Source organism: Aethalodelphis obliquidens, unplaced genomic scaffold (genome assembly GCF_003676395.1).
Source record: "Aethalodelphis obliquidens isolate GAN/ISIS:26980383/991018 unplaced genomic scaffold, ASM367639v1 scaffold12, whole genome shotgun sequence".
Taxonomy (NCBI): domain Eukaryota; kingdom Metazoa; phylum Chordata; class Mammalia; order Artiodactyla; family Delphinidae; genus Aethalodelphis; species Aethalodelphis obliquidens.
In genome coordinates, this window is record NW_020837956.1 from 41,331,139 (window position 1) to 41,350,066 (window position 18,928).

Genomic DNA, 18,928 nt, shown 5'->3' on the forward strand with positions numbered 1-18,928 from the left:
TTTGTTCTCACGGGATTCCTTGGTGCTCAGACTGCCTTAGTCAATTCTGCATCCCCCGGGGCTTGGGTAGCACGCAGTGCGTGTTTGATAACGTTTGTGGAACTGAAGACTTCAAGAAAATTAAGTAAAGTTAATTTGAAAAGCAAGACTTGTCAATAGAGAGGACTTGGAAGTCGGTTTGCTTACAGAGCAAAATGTGAAATACTGGGCAGAATTCTAAGACATTGCCTTTCTAACTAAATTTTCCCCTTGGGTCGTAGTGCGTTAAGTATTGGACATCCTACTGGTTACACACCGGCCTGGGTGGGGTGGGGAAAAGGGCCACCCCCTTGAGCGGAGCACCGAGGCGGCGGCGGTATGCAGCGCTCACACCCCCTTCACCCTCTCCCTCAGCGGCACCCACCCTCTTTTCCCTTTATAAACCCCAATGTCTTTCCGGCCACAACAGTGAGCCAGTAAGCCAGCCCATCCGAGTGCTTGGCCAGTCCTGAGTGCACCCCGCACCGCGGGAGCGCCCCAGAACCACGGGAGGCCGACGTAGGGGGCCCGTGGCCGGGAGCCAGATGCCCACCGCACAGAGCCTGCAGCGCCCACCGAGCGCGGGGAGCCGCCCGAGCTGCTGCAGGCGGCGGAGACTCGGCGAGAGCAGGACCGCTTTCCCACCCAGCCCGACCGGTCCCGCCCCCACCGCCCAGACCCCGCCCCCACCGCCCAGACCCCGCCCCCACGGCCCGGGCCCCGCCCGGGCGCCCCTATCCCCGCCTCTGCCCCTCCTTAGGCACCGCCCCCGTGACCTCGGCCCAGGCCCCACAGTCTCACTGACTTCCAGGAAATTGACGAGTCAGAAAAGCGCGAGTCTGGGCCCCGCCCAGGTCCCGCCCCCTAGTTGCGTCATCTCCCTGCGCCGCCGCCGGAAGGCCGGCATGTGTGATGAGGGCTTGTGGCCGGTATGAGGCGTGGGTGCCGGTGAACGGCAGTGAGCGATGACCAGGCTTCTGGGCCTGGCGCACAGAGTGGCTTTGGCTGCCTTGCGTTGCGGTGGCCGCAGCTGCCGCGGGCTCGCCATGTTTTATGCCGTGAGGAGGGGCCGCAAGGCCGGGGTCTTCCTGACCTGGTGAGGGAGCCGCGCCTCCCCGGGAGCGGGTTTAGGGCGGCGGTGGGCGGCTCCGCGGCGGGGAGGCGGCTGCCACCCCCGGAGCGCACGGCCCTCGGCCTGGAGTCGGCGCGCGGGGGCCGCGACATGGGGGGGGCCTCGACTCCGCTTCGTTTTTGCTGGGAGTGTCAGAAACGCCACTTACAGTCTGGGGTGGCCAGAGGCCTCTACTTAATCCTTTTTCCCATCTCTTACGATGAAAGAGTTTCCACAGGGTTACACGTGGTGGAACTCAATGCCTAATCTAATCTTACGGGTGTTTTTAAAAAGGGAAGTTTTTTAAAATTAATTTATTTATTTTGGCTGCTTTGGGCCTTCGTTGCTGCGCGCGGGCTTCTCATTGCGGTGGCTCTTCGTTGCGGAGCATGGGCTCTAGGTGCACGGGCTCAGTAGTTGTGGCTTGCAGGCTCAGAAGTTGTGGCTCGCAGGCTCAGTAGTTGTGGCTCGCAGGCTCAGTAGTTGTGGCGCACGGGCTCAGTAGTTGTGGTGCACATGCTTAGTTGCTCCGCGGCATGTGGGATCTTCTCGGACCAGGGCTTGAACCTGTGTCCCCTGCATTGGCAGGCGGATTCTTAACCACTGCACCACCAGGGAAGTCCTAAAAAGAGAAATTCTTGTAAACTAATGTTTGTACCCCTGTAACAGCCCTTTGAGGTAGGTGGGATTATTCTCATTTTTGGGTGTAGTTACCATGGTCAAGAAATTCTTGGGGCCAGTAAGTGACAGATGTAGGACTTGAACCCAGGTGTTACGACTCCATAACCAGGACTCTTCCCACTGTATGATATCAAAGTTTATTATCAGTCTTTGTGTGTGTACGTGAGTGCATAGTGTTTCCCTGTGCAGCTAGGCTACTGAGGAAGAAGCATCTCAGAAGCTGGCCCTTCTGTTGTAATGAAATGATTGAAGACCCCCAAATTCTAGTATGCTTTGAGGAAAGCCCTATGGTGCAGGTGTATTGTCTGGCTGGCACCTATAGCATGACACAGGGTGAAGGGTTGGACATGCAAGATAAGACTACAAACTGTAAGGTGTGACCCTTTGCCCCCAAGGAGCTGACAGCCCCAGCCCTTGTCACACTGTTCCCAGCCTAAGACAAGGATCCGTGAAAAAATAGGGTGACAGGGAGGGAGGAGCTTAGCACTGCACTTTGTTTCAGGGATGAATGCAGAGCCCAGGTGGACCGGTTTCCTGCAGCCAGGTTTAAGAAGTTTGCCACAGAAGAGGAAGCCTGGGCCTTCGTGAGAAGCTCCGCAAACCCTGATGGTTCAGAAGGTAGTCACGACTCACATCATTGTAACATTTTAACCTATTCAAAGCCTTTCATATCCCAAGTGTCACTGATCTATATAGCTGCTCTCTAAGCAGATAGAGAAGAGTATGATTGTCTCCATTTTTCCATTTTACAGATTAGGAAACAGGCTGAAAGCAGTTTAGCATAGTGACTCCTGTTGGTAAAGTATTGGAGACAAGCCAGGACGCAGATCTCCTGTTCCATTCAGTGTCCTCGCTGTACTTAGTTCCATCTTTTAAAAATACTTATTCTTGTTATTGGATTGAATGGGCTCTAGTTGTAAAATAATGAGTGTAGTTCTTTTCACAGCATGCACCTGTATGGTGTTTCATTTTTACCTAGGATAGAGTCACACAGTCGGAATTTCCTCCAGTTTCACATGTTACTGGAAGTAGACTTAATTGAAGTTTAGGGCCCAATATAAGGGACATCAGGTAGGCAAGACTGAGGCTGGCTGCCTTAGAGCACAAGGGTTTAAAATGTAGCCTACCTTGAAGAAGTGTTTTTCATTAACTTTACTCACAGACAATTTTACTACAGTGGATAAAGACTGAGAGGAGGATTTTTTTTTTTTTTTTTTGCGGTACGCAGGCCTCTCACTGCTGTGGCCTCTCCCGTTGCGGAGCACAGGCTCCGGACGCGCAGGCTCAGCGGCCATGGCTCACGGGCCCAGCCGCTCCGCGGCATGTGGGATCTTCCCGGACCGGGGCACGAACCCGCGTCCCCTGCATTGGCAGGCGGACTCCCAACCACTGCGCCACCAGGGAAGCCCGAGAGGAGGACATTTTAAATCAGCTTCTTTTGAACAGTCTCTCGAGCCCACTGAGATGCTCGAGCATTGAACAGGTGCTCCTCTGGGGTGTCATGACACTTCTGGACAAAGCAGGATTCAGGGAGAGGCAGATCACACTAGGAATCTTCCTTGAAAGGCAAGTTTCCGAGGCAGACGAGACACTCACTCCCTGTGCGGCTGCTTCACCCTCCGTTTCCCAGCAGCTTTTAAAGGGGGTGTGACGTGACAGTTCCGTTTTCTACCCAGGTGAGAAATCGGCTTGGGATAGAAAGCTAGTGTGCGAGTATGACTCTTGTCTTGGTTGGGTTCTTAATACTTCTTTTCACGGGTTTTTCGTTTTAACCAATTAGTAATTTATTCATATCTCAGTTCTTCCAGTATCAGTATGTTTCTGTTTATTAAGTTCTCCAAGTCTTAAGGCAAGATAATTTTTTATATCTGTGAATCTGCTTTTCTTAAAACTTTACAGAGACCTCCAGTTAGTGATTTACATAATGTATATAAATGGGATTAACATCGTGAATGTTTGAGAGCCGTACCAGAGCAAACCTGTTAGCCTCTTTCCCAGTTTTTCTCTTAATATTACATGTATCCTTATTTGGGGATTACTGAGCTATTTGCTAGTTATTGTGGTTTATATAAGTTGATTTTAGGTTAATTTACTTAAAGAAAAACCACAATTTTGTGAAGGAAAAATTATCTGACAACCATAGTATCCTTTTCCTTCAGAGTCATATCTGTTTTTCAACAACTTTCATTTCAATTTAACTTTCTCTGTTATAGTAAATAAAACCGATTATTTATATCAATATTAAAATTCTGCAAAATTGCACTTCAGCCTTTACCTCTGGGGGTACTTCTGCAGAGCACCTGCAGGAGTATTTTCAAGGTCAGTGTGAGGTAACACCAGTACAGCAGAGCGGACATGTCAGCATTGCTCTGGACATGGTGGCGCTCCCCTCGAGCTCTGCCTGGCTAACCTTAGCATTCTTCGGAGAGGTGTGGGCTGAGAAGCTATGCCAGGCTCAGTAGAAGTTCCAGCTTATGCCTGTCTAGTCGGTGCTCGATAAATGCTGGAGCACCATCTCTCCACCCCTGGTTTAGGGGTTTAGAGCAAAAAGTGCACTCTGCAGTGTTGAGGTTGTTATTTTGGACATACGATGAGTTGCTCCTTGTGTGTTTCTAGTTCCACTCTATAAAAGGGTAGTGTAGGAAAAGCTGTTTCAGATCACCTAGTGCTGGGCCCCATTTTATAGCAGCTGAGGGGGGTTAAGTCAGTTGACCGAGTTCACAACTGATAAAAGGTAAAGTTCAAATTGAAACTAGTTTTTTGAATCCTGGTCTAATTCATCTTCTGCGTCAGCTGCCATAATTGTATGAAAGAGTGAGTGAGACACAACCTGAGTGGGTGTGAGAATCCCTTGGGGATTACTCTCAGGTACACCCAGCCTGGGCCACTGGAGGGAAGCTCTCCAGCAGTGCTGTCCCTGCAGGGACCCAATCCCGTTACCTTTTAGTTTCTATTTCCCTTTTTTAATAAGTCCCATTATCTGTTCTCACCTTAGATAAGAAATTTGGACCCTTGTTTTCTCTGGGGAAAGAGCCCCTCAGATTTTCAAACTGTCTGTGAGTGCTAAAGGGTTCAGCACCCTTGGTATCTGTTCTGTCTCCATCGAAACCAGATTTCTTTTTTAACAGCAGCTTTGCTCTAGTCTTCGTATTGCCCTCACTGAGCTTATTATGGAAAATTTAATTTCCCAGGATGTCAGTGTCTGAGGTGGTGTGGCCTGTCTTAAGTCTTTCCCTCTACAGAGCCACATACAGGGGGTATTTAAGCCTGACTTAGTGAAGTTCTGGATTCTCAGTCATTTCATGTTGTGTCCATTGTTTCTGGCTTTTGAGTGGACTCTACCTTTCAGGGCAGAAAAATAAACATGTACAGGAGTCACAAGTGAAGGCAAACAAGCGACTTCATGAGCCCTTGGACGAAGGTGAAGGTGAAACCACAGAGCCGTGTGCAAAGCACATGAAACAGAGCACAGAACCGCTGCCTTCAGTGAGCAAAGACACATTTTCTTATATGGGTATGTCTTTCTTGCATTTTTAAATTTTTAATACAGTAATCGTATAAGTATATTCATGTGTAAAAACTTTTCCCACTTTCTTAATGAGGGAAATTTGAACTGATGTATAACATTCTTTTTCTCTCCCTTTCTTTTTACATATTTATTTATTTGGTTGTGTTGGGTCTTCGTTGCGGCGTGTGGGATCTTTCGTTGTGGCACGTGGGCTTCTCTCTAGTTGTGGCATGCAGGTTTTCCCTTCTCTAGTTGTGGTGTGCAGGCTCCAGAGCGCGTGGGCTCTGTAGTTTGTGGCACGCGGGCTCTCTAGTTGAAGCGCGCGAGCTCAGTAGTTGTGGTGTGGGCTCAGTTGCCCCAAGGCATGTGGGATCCCAGTTCTGTGACCAGGGATCGAACCCACGTCCCCTGCATTAGAAGGCGGATTCTTTACCGCTGGTCCACGAGGGGAGTCCTAAGGTCACTATTTTATAATTGATCTAATGGTGTAGACTTATTAGAATTTTGGACATTCGTAGGAAAATCGTTATATAGGCTATGCATGAAAAACGCTTTGATCTCTGTAAACACCAGTGTTCCCTGTACACACAGTATTTCTGGTCACTAAGAAAATGCAAAAACTTCAGCTCTTCAAATAAGAAAGGCCCTGGACAGAGCTCCTTTATATAATTGGTTGGCACCAGCATCTTAACCTTTTACATGTAATCTTTGCAAAACAGAAGTGATCCTACCCTATCCTGAGAAACAAGATAATTGTGAATTTCTCCTCTGCCTTTAGCTCCAGGAATCCAGTGTTTATATTAAGTAACTTAATGGTACGTGAGTCTCTTTTTTGTCTTCTACATGTATGAATAGAAGATAAGAATAAATAGCATTTTTTATATAAGTCAGTGTATTTGTAGGTTCTAAGTTTTTCAAGGGAAACCAGTAGAAAATGTTTGGTCAAACTGTATGAAAACTGTATGAATCAATTTTTGCAGTTATGTGAAAAGCAAAACCAAATGTTCTTGATCTGATTATTTACTGATAGTAATTGAAGCAGATGTTGGTGGGGCGACTGGAAGATGAGCCGTTTCCAATGTACTAACAGTTGCCTGAAGCACCAGGGCACTGGACACAGTGCCTGACGGGCACTGGCAGTCACACGGAGTCAGGGACCAGGAAGGGGTCGTCTTGGGCATCACGTTGAGTTGAACGGAGGAGCCCTGCCCAGCGCCCGCGTTCTCGGACCCCCAGCCCCACTCTGGTTGGGGATGTGCTCCGCTGACATCTCACCGCCTCCCCGCTTTGCCTCTGCCTATTCAGTCTGCCCTCCTTTTAACACGTACCTCCCGGAGCACGGCCTCTGTTTGCTCCACAGCCCTGCTCGCTGACACCCGGCAACCCGAGTTCTCGTCCGCCCTGCTGGGCGCTCTGCTGCTCGCCAGCAGCCTGAGGATGGCCTCGTGTCACTCCTTCTCTGCCTTTGCTCTTTACCACGTTGGTGTGTTGATCAGACTCTCTGTCTTGATGGGAAGAAGCAAAGGCGGGACCACAGTTCACTAGTTGCAAAAGGACCAAGAAAAAAAATTAGGCCAACATTTGTCGGAGGACTTGACCTTCCGGCAGGCAGGTCATCATCAAGGCACTGTTGTCTGCAAGGGCAGCTCCTGGGGGTGAACGTGGCCTCCCCGCACTGCCCCCCACACGCACGTGAAGAGAGGGGCAGTGGCTTTGTTCGCTGGCCTCTGTAACAGGGGAATGTAAACAGCAGCGGGGTCTGGGTTTACAGGGCGATTGCCTTCACCTTTAATTCCCCCCGGCAAGCAGAACCGAAATAGTGGATTCCAAGCCAAAAGCGTCAAGTGCCCCCATATAAGGCGTTGGTAATGTGTCCTGCGCGGAAAGCTTCCAGAGCATAGGCGCTCTCGCAGTTTAAAACGCTAACTCAATCGTAGTAAGTGTTTAGGTGAATTTCAGCTCTCAGTAACGGCGATCCAGTGGCGCTCACTACGTTTCCCGCTTACAGGGCACTCTGTCGTCGTCTACACGGACGGCTGCTGCTCCAGTAATGGGCGGAGGAGGGCTCGAGCAGGAATCGGTGTTTACTGGGGGCCAGGCCATCCTTTGTAAGTAAACCAGAAAAGCTGGCTTTTATTAAGCTTCACAGTTAACCGAATCATATTCCAAAACTTGGGAAAGACTGAGGCGGGATCCACTTACTGTTTGATTATTTGGTAGCGTTGGCAGGGGTAGTGGAAGAGTCCCACGTCCCTGGGAGGTGGCTTTGGCAAGGATGCGCGAGGGGCAGGTCACCATACTGGGAACCCTGCGTGCCCCTACGAGTCTTGAAGATGAGTGAGCTTAGAGGTGACCCGTGTTTTTCAAAAGGCACAAAGTCAAGGTGATATGACGTGAGATCATTCAAATATACCTGCCCCCAAATATGCAAGAACTTGAGTAGTAACTGACAGCCCCAGAATTCCGTGTGAAAGAGGGCTTGGACCCCTGTGAAGTAGCCACTCCCCAGTGTCCAGGCGCCTGAGCAGCCCTGGGCGTGAGCACGGTCAGCAAGGTCAGCTTCTTGAGCCTCCTGGCCTGTAAGTCCTTCTGCCTTCACTTCGATGTCTCACTTAGCCTGGAACCCTCCAGGGGCGGCAAGCTCGGGTGGCATGAGTGTCCGCGGGTTTAGTGCCTGCCCAGGACCACATGCTAGTGTATTTCAGGTCCAGAAATCAAACCTGGCTTTTGCCTTCTGGTCCAGAGTTCTCCTGCAAGACCACACCATGGCACTTCTCAATAGACTGTGTGTATTGTTGGTTTGATTTTTGTATGATTTCCTATTTCAAATAAAAAAGTATACAAGCCTGTTTTCAATTAAGAGACTTAAGGAATCACTTTGAGAATTAGCTTATAATTTTATTTTCTTTTGTACTGTTTTGAAACCAGAAATGTAGGAATTAGACTTCCTGGGCGACAAACAAACCAAAGAGCAGAGATTCATGTAAGTTATCAGAGGTATTTTTCCACTAAAAATGTAAATTTATCATTCTTTACCATTGACGAGAACGGTATCAATGTACTTTCTACCCTCTGTGTGTATAAGATACTCAGAGTCCAGAAGAAACTTAGTTTGGGGCTAGTAACAGTTCTGAAGAGCAGGAGTTTTCTAGAAAAATTATAAAACTTGTTTCAAATAGGTGTCTAAACAGGAGAATTGTAGGTGTAGCATTATTTCACATAGATAATATTATTACGGTTAGCACAGGAAAAGGAATTTAGATTTTAAATTTTTTGGTAATTTTGAACATCAGTGTCGAAAGTTGAACAATTTCTGCAGCATGACAACTGATTTGTATCTTCAAGGCAGCCTGCAAAGCCATCGAACAGGCAAAGGCTCAGAACATCAATAAGTTGGTTCTCTACACAGACAGCATGTTTACTATCAATGGTAAGCGTTTACGTTTGACTTCTTCTAGGGTTTCTCGAGTACATATGAAGGGAAATAGGTCTTTCCTTCCCCTGGAAGAGGTGCGGCATCAGGGCAGGACTGAGACGTTGAAGGGGCTGCGTTGGGTGTGGCTGGTGCCAGGGAAGCCCGTGCTGCTCCGGTATGTGCCGCGGAGGCATGCTTTGCCAGGCGCCGAGGGCGTGGCCGTGAGGTAGAAGATGTGTGTTCCCTCTGGGGGTACGCTATGTAGGGCCCGTGGGGTGGGCGCCTGGGGGGCGCTGATGAGGCTGGAGGGGGCAGTGCCTCAGCCCGACGGCCTCAGGGCAGACACGCGTGAGAGTAAAGGGACGGGGCGAGCCAGAGCATGGCCCCAGTAAGGAAAGGAAAAGTCCAGAAAGCCCCTCAGGTACACGTGGAGCAATGGTCAGAGGGGAGTCTAGGGAGGAAAGAATACCAGAACATTCGAGAATACTGATCTGTGAGTGTTCCTTGTAGGCATCACTAATTGGGTGCACAGCTGGAAGAAGAGTGGATGGAGGACCAGCACAGGGAAGGAGGTGATCAACAAAGAGGACTTCATGGTGCTGGACAGGCTTGCCCAAGGCATGGACATTCAGTGGGTGAGTGTCGTCTTAGGTGGTCACCGCTTGTGGCCGTTATGACCAAATGAAATAAACTAGCTAGACAGTTTAATGGTTTGTGAGTGATTTGATGACTTCAGTTAAAATAGCAGGGTCCATGGAGTTGCTGTTGTAGCGTGTGTTAGAGCACAGTGGAGTCTTTTGACCATCATCTGAGTAATGCTGCTCTAACAGGCGGGTCCTCCGTGCGGAGCACTGGGTCCCAGCACTGAGACTGAGGGGCTCCGGGCTCTCCGCGTCGTCCTCACCCAGCCGCCATACCTCGCACTGTTAGAGTGACTGTGATCGTCAGCCTCCTGGTTTCTTTGGAAGAAGCTATAATGTCAGTTCAGGCTAATTTATGATGTATCCTCTTAAAAATATAGTTGTGTGATTAGACCTTAGTAACATGATTTTTTTCCCCAAAATGGACGTATTTTTCTTACACTAGATCACTTTTATTAAAATTACCTTTTCAAACAATACAGAGCAAGTTAAACGGCAACCATTTTCTTAACCCTACCATCCTCTCCCAGCCCAGGACCCCTGATGACCGTTTGGCAACCTGACATTTAAACATGCCTTTCAGGGAATTCCCTGGTTGTTCAGAGGTTAGGACTCCTCCCTTTCACTGCCAAGGGCATGAGTTCGATCCCTGGTCGGGGAACTAAGATCCCACAGGCCATGCTGTGTAACAAAAAAAAGCAAACAAACAAACAAAAAACCAAAACTTGCCTTTCAGCAACGTAAGTGCAAACAGTGGTGAAATCACATGAGCGCATCCCTTTGTAACAGCACTGAGGGAGAATCAGGTGTGTGTGTATGTCGTATACAGATCCATCCACACACCTCTGTCCAGAAAGCTTGCCAGGTCCCACCGTTAAGTGGGAGAAAGGCAATACAACAGTAAAATCCAATCTGTGGAGAAACAAAACGGGGTTTCTGTCGGTGTACCCGGCGCACAAGTGCGTCGTGCTGAGGAGCTGTGAAGGGAGCCTTCACACTCGTCTTCTCTGAACGGTTCACGTGTTTTACAGTGAGGATGTAGTCATGTGTTGCTTGTGTAAAAAGTTAGTAAAAATAAAAGGAAACGTTTTATTTAACAGATGCATGTTCCTGGCCATTCGGGATTTATAGGCAACGAAGAAGCTGACAGATTAGCAAGACAAGGCGCGAAGCAACCTGAAGACTGACCAGGTCCTTTAATCCTTGGAACAACCTGAGCCAGTGGCTGTTTGTCACCTTTACTTACTGGTGTGAAAAATAAAACTATAGGCTGGACCACTGCAGTCGATGGGCAGACACAGCTTTCAGACTAAATCGGAAAAGCAGGGTAGTGGTCCGTGGCGTGTGCCTTAAAGGTGGTTAGATGTGTCATAAACTGAACATCCTTTGAGATTTGAGAATTATTTGAGGTTTTGTTAGAAGTATGCTTTATTGGGCTTGATACTGTTCTCATTAGTTTTATTGCAGTCTAGACAAAAGTGTTAGGGCTTTGATTTAATAAGGATGAGTAAAACATTGGTTTAAAAATGCAGGCAAGAAGCCTAGAAGTATTCTAAGAGTTCATTTACCCTACAGTTGGCAACACTGAGTCATGATTTTTAGGTGGGCTTGTGCCTACGGGCGGATTGGAGGAAGGCACGGCTCCCTTGCTGGGAACAGTCCTGCCAGGGCCCACGCCTTGGCAGAGGGAAGGTGGGCTGGTCTTACCTAGCGGGGCACTGTGATAGGGCCGCCTGCACACAGGCAGCCCTGGCTGCCCGACCGTTAGGTAGCAACAGTCATAACTTCTAAAGACCAAGATTGTAAATAAATGTTTTAAAATTGGCGGGGTGGGGGTGGCTATTTTTGTTAAAAGCACTATGCAAGTTAAAAAAAAAGTTTGACGTGATTATTTTTACCTTTTATTACCTTTTTGTCATAAAAACATGCAGAAAATGATACAAATGTATAGCTTATTGAATTATTATTGTTATTATAAGGTGAGTACCTTTGTAACTACCACCCAGGTCAAGAAGTAGAACTTTGCCAGATGCCCAGAAGGCTCTTCACGTGCTCCTCCAGTCACAGCCCCTCCCTCCCTCCAGAACTAATACCGACTTCCTTGCTTTTCTTTGTGGCAGTTTTTTTTTTTTTTTTTTTTTTGCGGTACGTGGGCCTCTCACTGTTGTGGCCTCTCCCGTTGCGGAGCACAGGCTCAGTGGCCATGGCTCACGGGGCCAGCAGCTCCGCGGCATGTGGGATCCTCCCGGACTGGGGCACGAACCCGCGTCCCCTGCATCAGCAGGCGGACTCTCAACCACTGCGCCACCAGGGAAGCCCTGTGGCAGTTTTTAGTCTAGTCTACTCTTTTTTTTAACTTGGTATTTCTTTTTTTTTTAAAGTTGGTATTTCTTAAGTTTCTTTAATTTACAGGTTCCGCCTCAATCTCTGTTCTCCTTACAGTTTATCTGCTGAAGAGCCTGAGCCATTTGTCCCGTCGTTTCCCACTGTCAGTTTTGTCGCTCTCACGATCTCGAGGTGCTGTCCGGTGTTTTACTCTCTCCTCGGGATTTCCTGCAAATTGGCGGCTGGATCAGAGGCTTGATCACAGTCAGGCTCCACCCCTTGGGCACATGTGTTACCTGCTTTCATCAGAAGGCAGAGCGGTTTTCATCCTTTTGTTGTTGGCAGCTGCCAGTGCTCAGGGCCTAGAATACTGATACGCTGTCATTTTGCTTACGTTTATTGGCTGGAACAGTTTTAGAAGCTACTTCCCCTCACCTGATGCTGGCGCTCAGTGTGGAATTCACGTACAAAAGGCGGGATAAATGCTAAGATTGGCTCCCGGTCATCCTAAAAAGGTAGCCCAATTAGGGGGTTTTATTTATATATTTTTATAACATGTAAACCTACGTATATGTCACGAACTCATGTACTTAAGCCTGTTAGATGGGTTTCAGTCCATCGCAATTTTCCTCTTTATTGAACCCAAATTGCAGCGGCTTTGGCCTGTAGGAGCGAGCCTCTTCAAGTTGGCTCTTGATTTCTTTTGATATTCATATATGTACACATGCATGCACAGACACACACTGACCACACACAGACACACTCACGCACAGACTGCACACGGTCATAGAGAGCTTTCTTGCAGTCTGATGTGTCAGGGTGTTCTAGACCCATCTTGTACTTTCCTGCTCTAGACCTGGAATTGGCTTTTTCTCTAAGGATCTGTAGTTTCTTTTAATGGGAAAAAGAGGTATTTCAGATCCTTGGTGCTCATTGCTACAGGGTTGGTGGTTGATTCTAGGGCTAAAAAATACACACGTGTGCGCACCCACATTTAAAGAGAAAGTGTTTTCTGAGCTCATGTTGACAGTCGTAAAACAAACTCAGGATTCCAGGACATTCAGCCTCTTCCATGTTACAGCTGTGTCTCCTACACTGAGATCCCGGTTCTCAGGCTGTGGGACTACGGAGCAGAATATTCCTAATTACACACTTGCTTGTTCTACTTTAACATGTACTACGTGGATACTAACCCTAATATACCATTAATTACAATGAAAACAGCACTGGAGCCACACCGTCAACTGTTACTTAGTAAAATCTCTCCCCGCTGCCCTCATTTAGTCTTATTTCCATGTACTTAATGCTCATAACCAGTGTTTAGGTCAGTGTCAGCTTGGGAACCATACTCCCTGGGCTTCTGTATGTTGAATTCAGCTTGTGTCCTTTATACTTGAAGTTTTGTAGAATACGAAATCCTTGCCTACGTTTTCTTTCCTTGAGTGTCTTAAATATTCTGTTTTCTTCCAGCATAAAGTGATGCATGAAGAGCCTGATGAATCTTATTTTCTTTCCACGTCACGTACTCTTTGTGCTTAGATGTCCAAAGGGCTTTTTCCTCTTTCTCAAGTCAGCAGTTTTATTAGAATGTATCATGTGTTGGTGGCCCTGGGTCACTGTTTGCAGGTATGTGGTGTGCTTTTTCTGTGTGTATTTTCAAATCTACTGTTTCAAGAAAGTTTCCTTGAATTGTGGCCTAGTGCTCTGTTTTATTTTTTGCTTTGGTTTTCTTTTTGGGGGGACCCCTGTTACCTGTTGAAATCTGATTTACCCATCTTCAGTATTTGCCAGTTTATCTTGAATCTTTTATCTGTCTTAGATTGCTTCCACGTCTTGGCTGCTGTAAATAATGCTGCTATGAACATAGGGGTGCACATATCTCTAGAGGTCTGTTTTCAAAGAGGGCAGTTAAAGGGAAGGGGTCTGCTGAGCTATGGATTCCCCCTGGCAGAATCCCTGGGTCCAGGAGGGTCCTTGCTCAGCTGAGGCTTTTGAATCCCACCCTCTGTCCTCTCAGCCCACGTCCTCTATAGCCAAACATGGACCTTCTCCAACACCACGGTGTCCTCTGTACCGGGGGTCTATATGATGAACAGGGTGCCCCATTCAGGTATGCGACATGCTTCAACCTAACACTTTAGAACCCGGGGGCCAAGTGAATGTTAGTGTCCCCAGATTCCTGTGTTGAAGACCTGACCCCCAGTATGGCCCTATTTTGAGATGGGGATGTTTGTCTCTTTCTGTTATGAGTGCTTGTCTTATGTTTTGTTCTTGTGTGTTTATTAAAGTCTGATGGGCAAGTCCTGTATTGAGATTATTGGGCAGCAAGAGGATGAAATGTAAAAAGAAGTTGGATTCAAAACAAGAAAGGATAGAAAGGTTGTCTGGTTCTTCTCCCCATCATACCCCAGAGAAGCTGCACCCTTTATGGTGTTTTTTAAAAGGCTCTGGAAATCTTGGATCATTCAGTTACAGCCCCTTGGCCACCACGTTATCGTGACACAATGTGACGGGTCTTTTCATAATGCCATGTAGCTTCGCCCTCCAAAGGACCTGTGTTCAGGGCTCGTTGTCAGTAGCAGTGAATCTGCTGGGCCTCCCCCAGGACTTCTCTGTGAACAAAGTCACGAATTAGCTTGAGTTTGGGAGCACAATCCTTTCCCTCTTCCTGCTAACCCCCCTTGGCATTCACCCCCGAACCCACACAGACACACGCAAGACAAAGGGTGAGGGCAAGAGGACATTTCTTCTACAAAGACAGAGAGACCGCCAGCTATGATGCGTCCCATCCTAAGGTTTGACCAAGATGCAGGGTGAGGCTGGACATCTTTTTATAAATTTATCAGCCGTTTGCATACATGATTTCCCATCTAAAGAAGGTGATATCACTTTATTCAGGCCTCCTACAGGGTACTTCAGAAGAAGCAGATGCAGAGCATGGTGACTCTAGCTAGCCATACCATATGGTATACTTGGATTTGCTAAGACAGTAAATCTCTCATACACACACATTTAAAAAGGTACCTGAGGTGATGGGTGTGTTGATTAACTTGATTGTGGTAATCATTTTACATATGTGTATACATATATCAGATCATCACATTGGCCCCAAAATAGAACCCCATGAATATAGTCAAGTGAGCTTTGACAAAGGAGCAAAGGAAATACAATGGGAGCAAAGGTAGTGTCTTCAACAAATGGTGTTGGAACCATTGGACGTCCACACGCAGAAAAGTGGATCTACGCTTCTCACAAAAATTAACTCAACATTTTTCACACTCCCTAAATGTAAACTATGCAGAACTATGAAACTCCTAGAAGATAACATAGGAGGAAACCTAGATGACCTTAGGTATGGTGATGACTTTTTAGATAAAAAATCAAAGCACGGGACTCCCCTGGTGGTACAGTGGTTAAGAATCCGCCTGCCAGGGCTTCCCGGGTGGCGCAGTGGTTGGGGGTCCACCTGCCGATGCAGGGTACACGGGTTCGTGCCCCTGTCTGGGAGGATCCCATATGCCGCAGACCGGCTGGGCCCCTGGGCCATGGCTGCTGAACCTGCGCGTCCGGAGCCTGTGCTCCGCAACGGGAGAGGCCACAGCAGTGAGAGGCCCGCATACCGCAAAAAAAAAAAAAAAAAAAAAGAATCCACCTGCCAATGCAGGGGACATGGGTTCAAGCCCTGGGCCGGGAAGATCCCACATGCTGCAGAGCAACTAAGCCTGTGCGCCACAACTACTGAGCCTGTGCTCTAGAGCCCGTGAGCCACAACTACTGAAGCCCGTGTGCATAGAGTCTGTGCTCTGTAACGAGAGAAGCCACTGCAATGAGGAGCTGGTGCACCGCAACAAAAAGTAGTCCCCCCCCAAAAAAAAAGTAGTCCCTGCTCGCCACAACTAGAGAAAGCCCACACACAGGATGAAGCCCCAATGCAGCCAAAAATCAATCAATAAATTTATTTTTTAAAAAAATCAAGGCACGATCCATGAAAGAGATAATTGATAAACAGGCTTCACTAAGATTTAAAAGTTCTCTGCAGAAGACAAGGTCAAGGGAATGGGAAGATAAGCCACAGACTGGAAGAAAATATTTGCAAAATACACATCCAATAAAGGACTGTTAACCAAAATAGAGAAAGAACGCTTAAAATTCCACAGTAAGAAAACATACAACCCAACTGAAAAATGAGCCAAAGACTTCACAGACACCTCACTAAAGGAGATACATAGATGGCAACTGAGGACATGAAAAGATGCTCCACATCATATGTCATCAGGGAAATTAAAACAACAGTGAGAGGCCACCACACAGCTGTTAGAGTGGCTGGAATCCAGACACCAATAGCACCAAACGCTGCTGAGGTTGTGGAGCAACAGGAACTCTCATCCATTGTTAATGGGGATGCAAAATGGTGCAGCCAATTTGGGAGGAAGATTCTTACAAAACTAAACATACTCAGCATATGATCCAGCAATTGTGCTCCTTGGTATTTACCCAAAGGAGTTGGAAACTTCTGTCCATACAAAACCTGCACATGGATGTTTATGGTAGGTTTATTCATAATTGCCAAAACGGAAGCAACCAAGATGTCCTTTCATACGTGAATGAATAAACAAACTGGTCCATCCAGGCAATGGGATATTATGTAGAGCTAAAAAGAAATGACCTATCGAGCCATGAAAAGCCATGGACGAGCCTTAAATGCATGTGACTAAGTGAAAGAAGCCAGTCAGAAAAGGCTAAAGACTGTGTGATTCCAACTATGACATTCTGGAAAAGGCAAAACTATGGAGACAGTAAAAAGATCAGTGGTTATGGGGGTGGGGTTGGGGGATCGTGGAATAGGCAGAGCCCAGAGGGTTTTTAGGGCCGTGGAAATACTCTCTATAAAACCATAATGATGATACATGTCGTTATCCTTTTGTCTAAACCAACAGATGGTACAGCACCAAAGTGAAGCCTAGGAGAACTGTGGGCTGCGGGTGATGGTGCTGGGTCAGTGCAGGTGCATCGACTGTAAAAAACGTCCCGCTCTGGGAGGGGGTATGGATAGTGGGCCGGTCTGTGGGGGGGAGGGGCATGAGAATTCTCTGTACCTTCCTCTTTACTGCCAACCCACAGCTGCTCTAAAAGCAGGCTTGTACACTTTAAATGTATACAATTTTATTTGTCCATTATACCTGTGGAGGAGGAGCTGCAAGAAATGCAAACAATGTGTTAGATGAATAAAGAAAAACGGAAAAGAAACAGTATTCCCACAGCATCTTCAAAATCGCTAGTAAGTTTTCCAGGTTAATCTCCTTTTCAATGCAGTTATTAAGACATTATCATTTACGTATAGAAAAGCCAGTGTCTTTTGAAACATTAGTAATTCCAGCTTACTAGGCTCTTACTATGTTTAAAACTGCTCCCATTAACTTCCTCGAGTTGTCCAGGTGTACAGTCCCGTCATCTAACAATCATCTCGTTTCTTCTTTCCTGTACGTTATGTCACTTATTACAGTCTCCTGTCTGATTGCCTCTCCTGGCACTCCCTGACTGTTTGCCGTTCAGGTGAGAAGCGGTGGGGAAGGAGGGCATCGGAGCAAACGTGTTCAGTTACGTGTGCTTTCAACCTTGTCAAGTGTGTGATGGTGTCTCACGCTTATCTTTGGCGTATCCCACCATCCAAAAGCACACTGTCGAGTTTATTTCCTGTAGTCGATTTTACAAAGGATAGTCCCACGGACGCCATGGCCCCCAGCCTGTGTCCCCTGCCCCGCCTCCACCTCTGCCTTTCACGCCCCCTTGGTGCCCAGGTTCTGCACACGGCCAGCCCCCCGCCTCTGCTCCCTGCCTTTTCAGATGCTGCCGCGGTTCCTGCTTTCTCCTTTCTCACTGTTTCTCATCGAGAGGACTCCTTTACCTCAGCCACCTGGCCCGGAGGTGTGCACCACGGTGGCCCTGGCTGAATGGCTGTGCTTCCCAGTCTGTGGTTCGGAGGGAAACAGCCAGAATCCAGCCTGGGGAAGCTCGCGTTCAGCGTCAGACCGCGCCTTCCAGTGACTCGCCCCCTTGCGAAGTGGGTGTTGGAGTGGCTGCCGCCATAAGAAGCCAGTACTTGGCAGGACCGACCGAAGGCCACGCGTCCACCCTGGGAAGGGTCCGCCGGGCCCACGTCCCGGTCGTCCACAGGTGTGTTTGCTAAGGAGTGAAACAAATTTCTTTTGATATATGTGGATTCTCTTTTCTAATGACTAAGTTGCTGGGCATAAATATTAGTTGTTTAGACCTAACTATTCATCCAGGAACTGTCAGGCATTTGTTTTGGCCTGGGTGGGGGGGGGCATGAAAACATTTACTGAGACATTAAGGTTGCAGTGAATGGAGAGAGTTCCAGAAGCTGTGGACTCCCCTGTTAGTTTTCTTACTCTTCTATATAGATCATTTCCTGCTTGTCTGTCTTTCCAGTTGGAATGTGAGTTTCCTGTTGGGGGGAGATTTTACAATTTTGCGTCTGTAACAAGGGCCTCCGTCGCACCTGTGTTCCCTCTGGGGTTTAGACGTGTCCTGTCACATCCCAGTGCCACGTGGGCCCTGCCAGTGTCGCCAGGTTGAGGGTCATGGAGACTGAGAGACCCCAGGGAGGGCGATCCCAGCACCGCAGTTCAGCAGCTTGAAGATGCTCGTTATTTGAGGTTTCAACATCTCTGAATTTGGGGTGTCTTATGGTCAGGGATGTGTCTCTATCCGTCTCTTCACTCCTTAGGGGCCGTGAAATAACTGCACTATTATGGTTGGGGGGGTCTTAGATGTGTTGGAATAGGTGACTCAATCCACAGGCAGTGTCTCGGGTTTGGGTGCTGGGGTCCTCCCGCAGCCCACCCTGCCCTGAGTGTGGTCCTAGGAGCTTCAAGTAGAAAACAGACCCAGCCGCCGTGCATCTCCTGGAGGGGTCCAGGTTCTGAGAGCTTCCGGGTGCAGAGGCCATGTGGTCTGAGTCTGGAAAGTGGGCTAGGGCCAGGGGACAGGACACGCGGGAAGAACCGCCCCCACTTGGGGAGAAGACAAGACGGGGGCCGCAGCGGCTCGGTCAGGGGCAAACAGCACTTCTCAGACAAACGTCAAGTAATCAGGGCCCGGCTGGAGGATGTGGAGCTGCACGGGTGCCGCCATGGGCTGAACTGTGCCCCCAAAATTGTATGTCGGAGCGCTGGTCCCAGCACAGAATGTGGCTGCATTTGGAGACT

The 18,928-nt window shown here is 48.1% G+C and overlaps 1 protein-coding gene across 4 annotated transcripts; it reads left to right on the forward strand.

Annotated features, from left to right (window-relative positions):
- The first annotated feature begins 924 nt into the window (after window positions 1-924).
- RNASEH1 (ribonuclease H1) lies at window positions 925-14,011 on the forward strand. Of its 4 annotated transcripts, XR_003434221.1 has the most exons (10): window positions 926-1,114; window positions 2,313-2,428; window positions 5,160-5,324; window positions 7,327-7,426; window positions 8,247-8,301; window positions 8,664-8,748; window positions 9,244-9,368; window positions 10,475-10,565; window positions 11,817-12,214; window positions 13,170-14,011. XR_003434221.1 is itself a non-coding variant. In XM_027113871.1 (9 exons), the coding sequence occupies exons 1-8, from the start codon at window positions 984-986 to the stop codon at window positions 10,559-10,561; spliced, it is 864 nt and encodes a 287-aa protein (XP_026969672.1). In that variant the 5' UTR covers window positions 926-983; the 3' UTR covers window positions 10,562-10,565; window positions 11,817-13,999. The 4 variants fall into 4 exon arrangements, 2 of the variants coding, with proteins under 2 accessions (XP_026969672.1, XP_026969671.1); XM_027113871.1 differs by having other exon boundaries at window positions 11,817-13,999; XR_003434222.1 differs by lacking the exons at window positions 11,817-12,214; window positions 13,170-14,011 and having other exon boundaries at window positions 925-1,114; window positions 8,668-8,748.
- The last annotated feature ends 4,917 nt before the right edge of the window (window positions 14,012-18,928 follow it).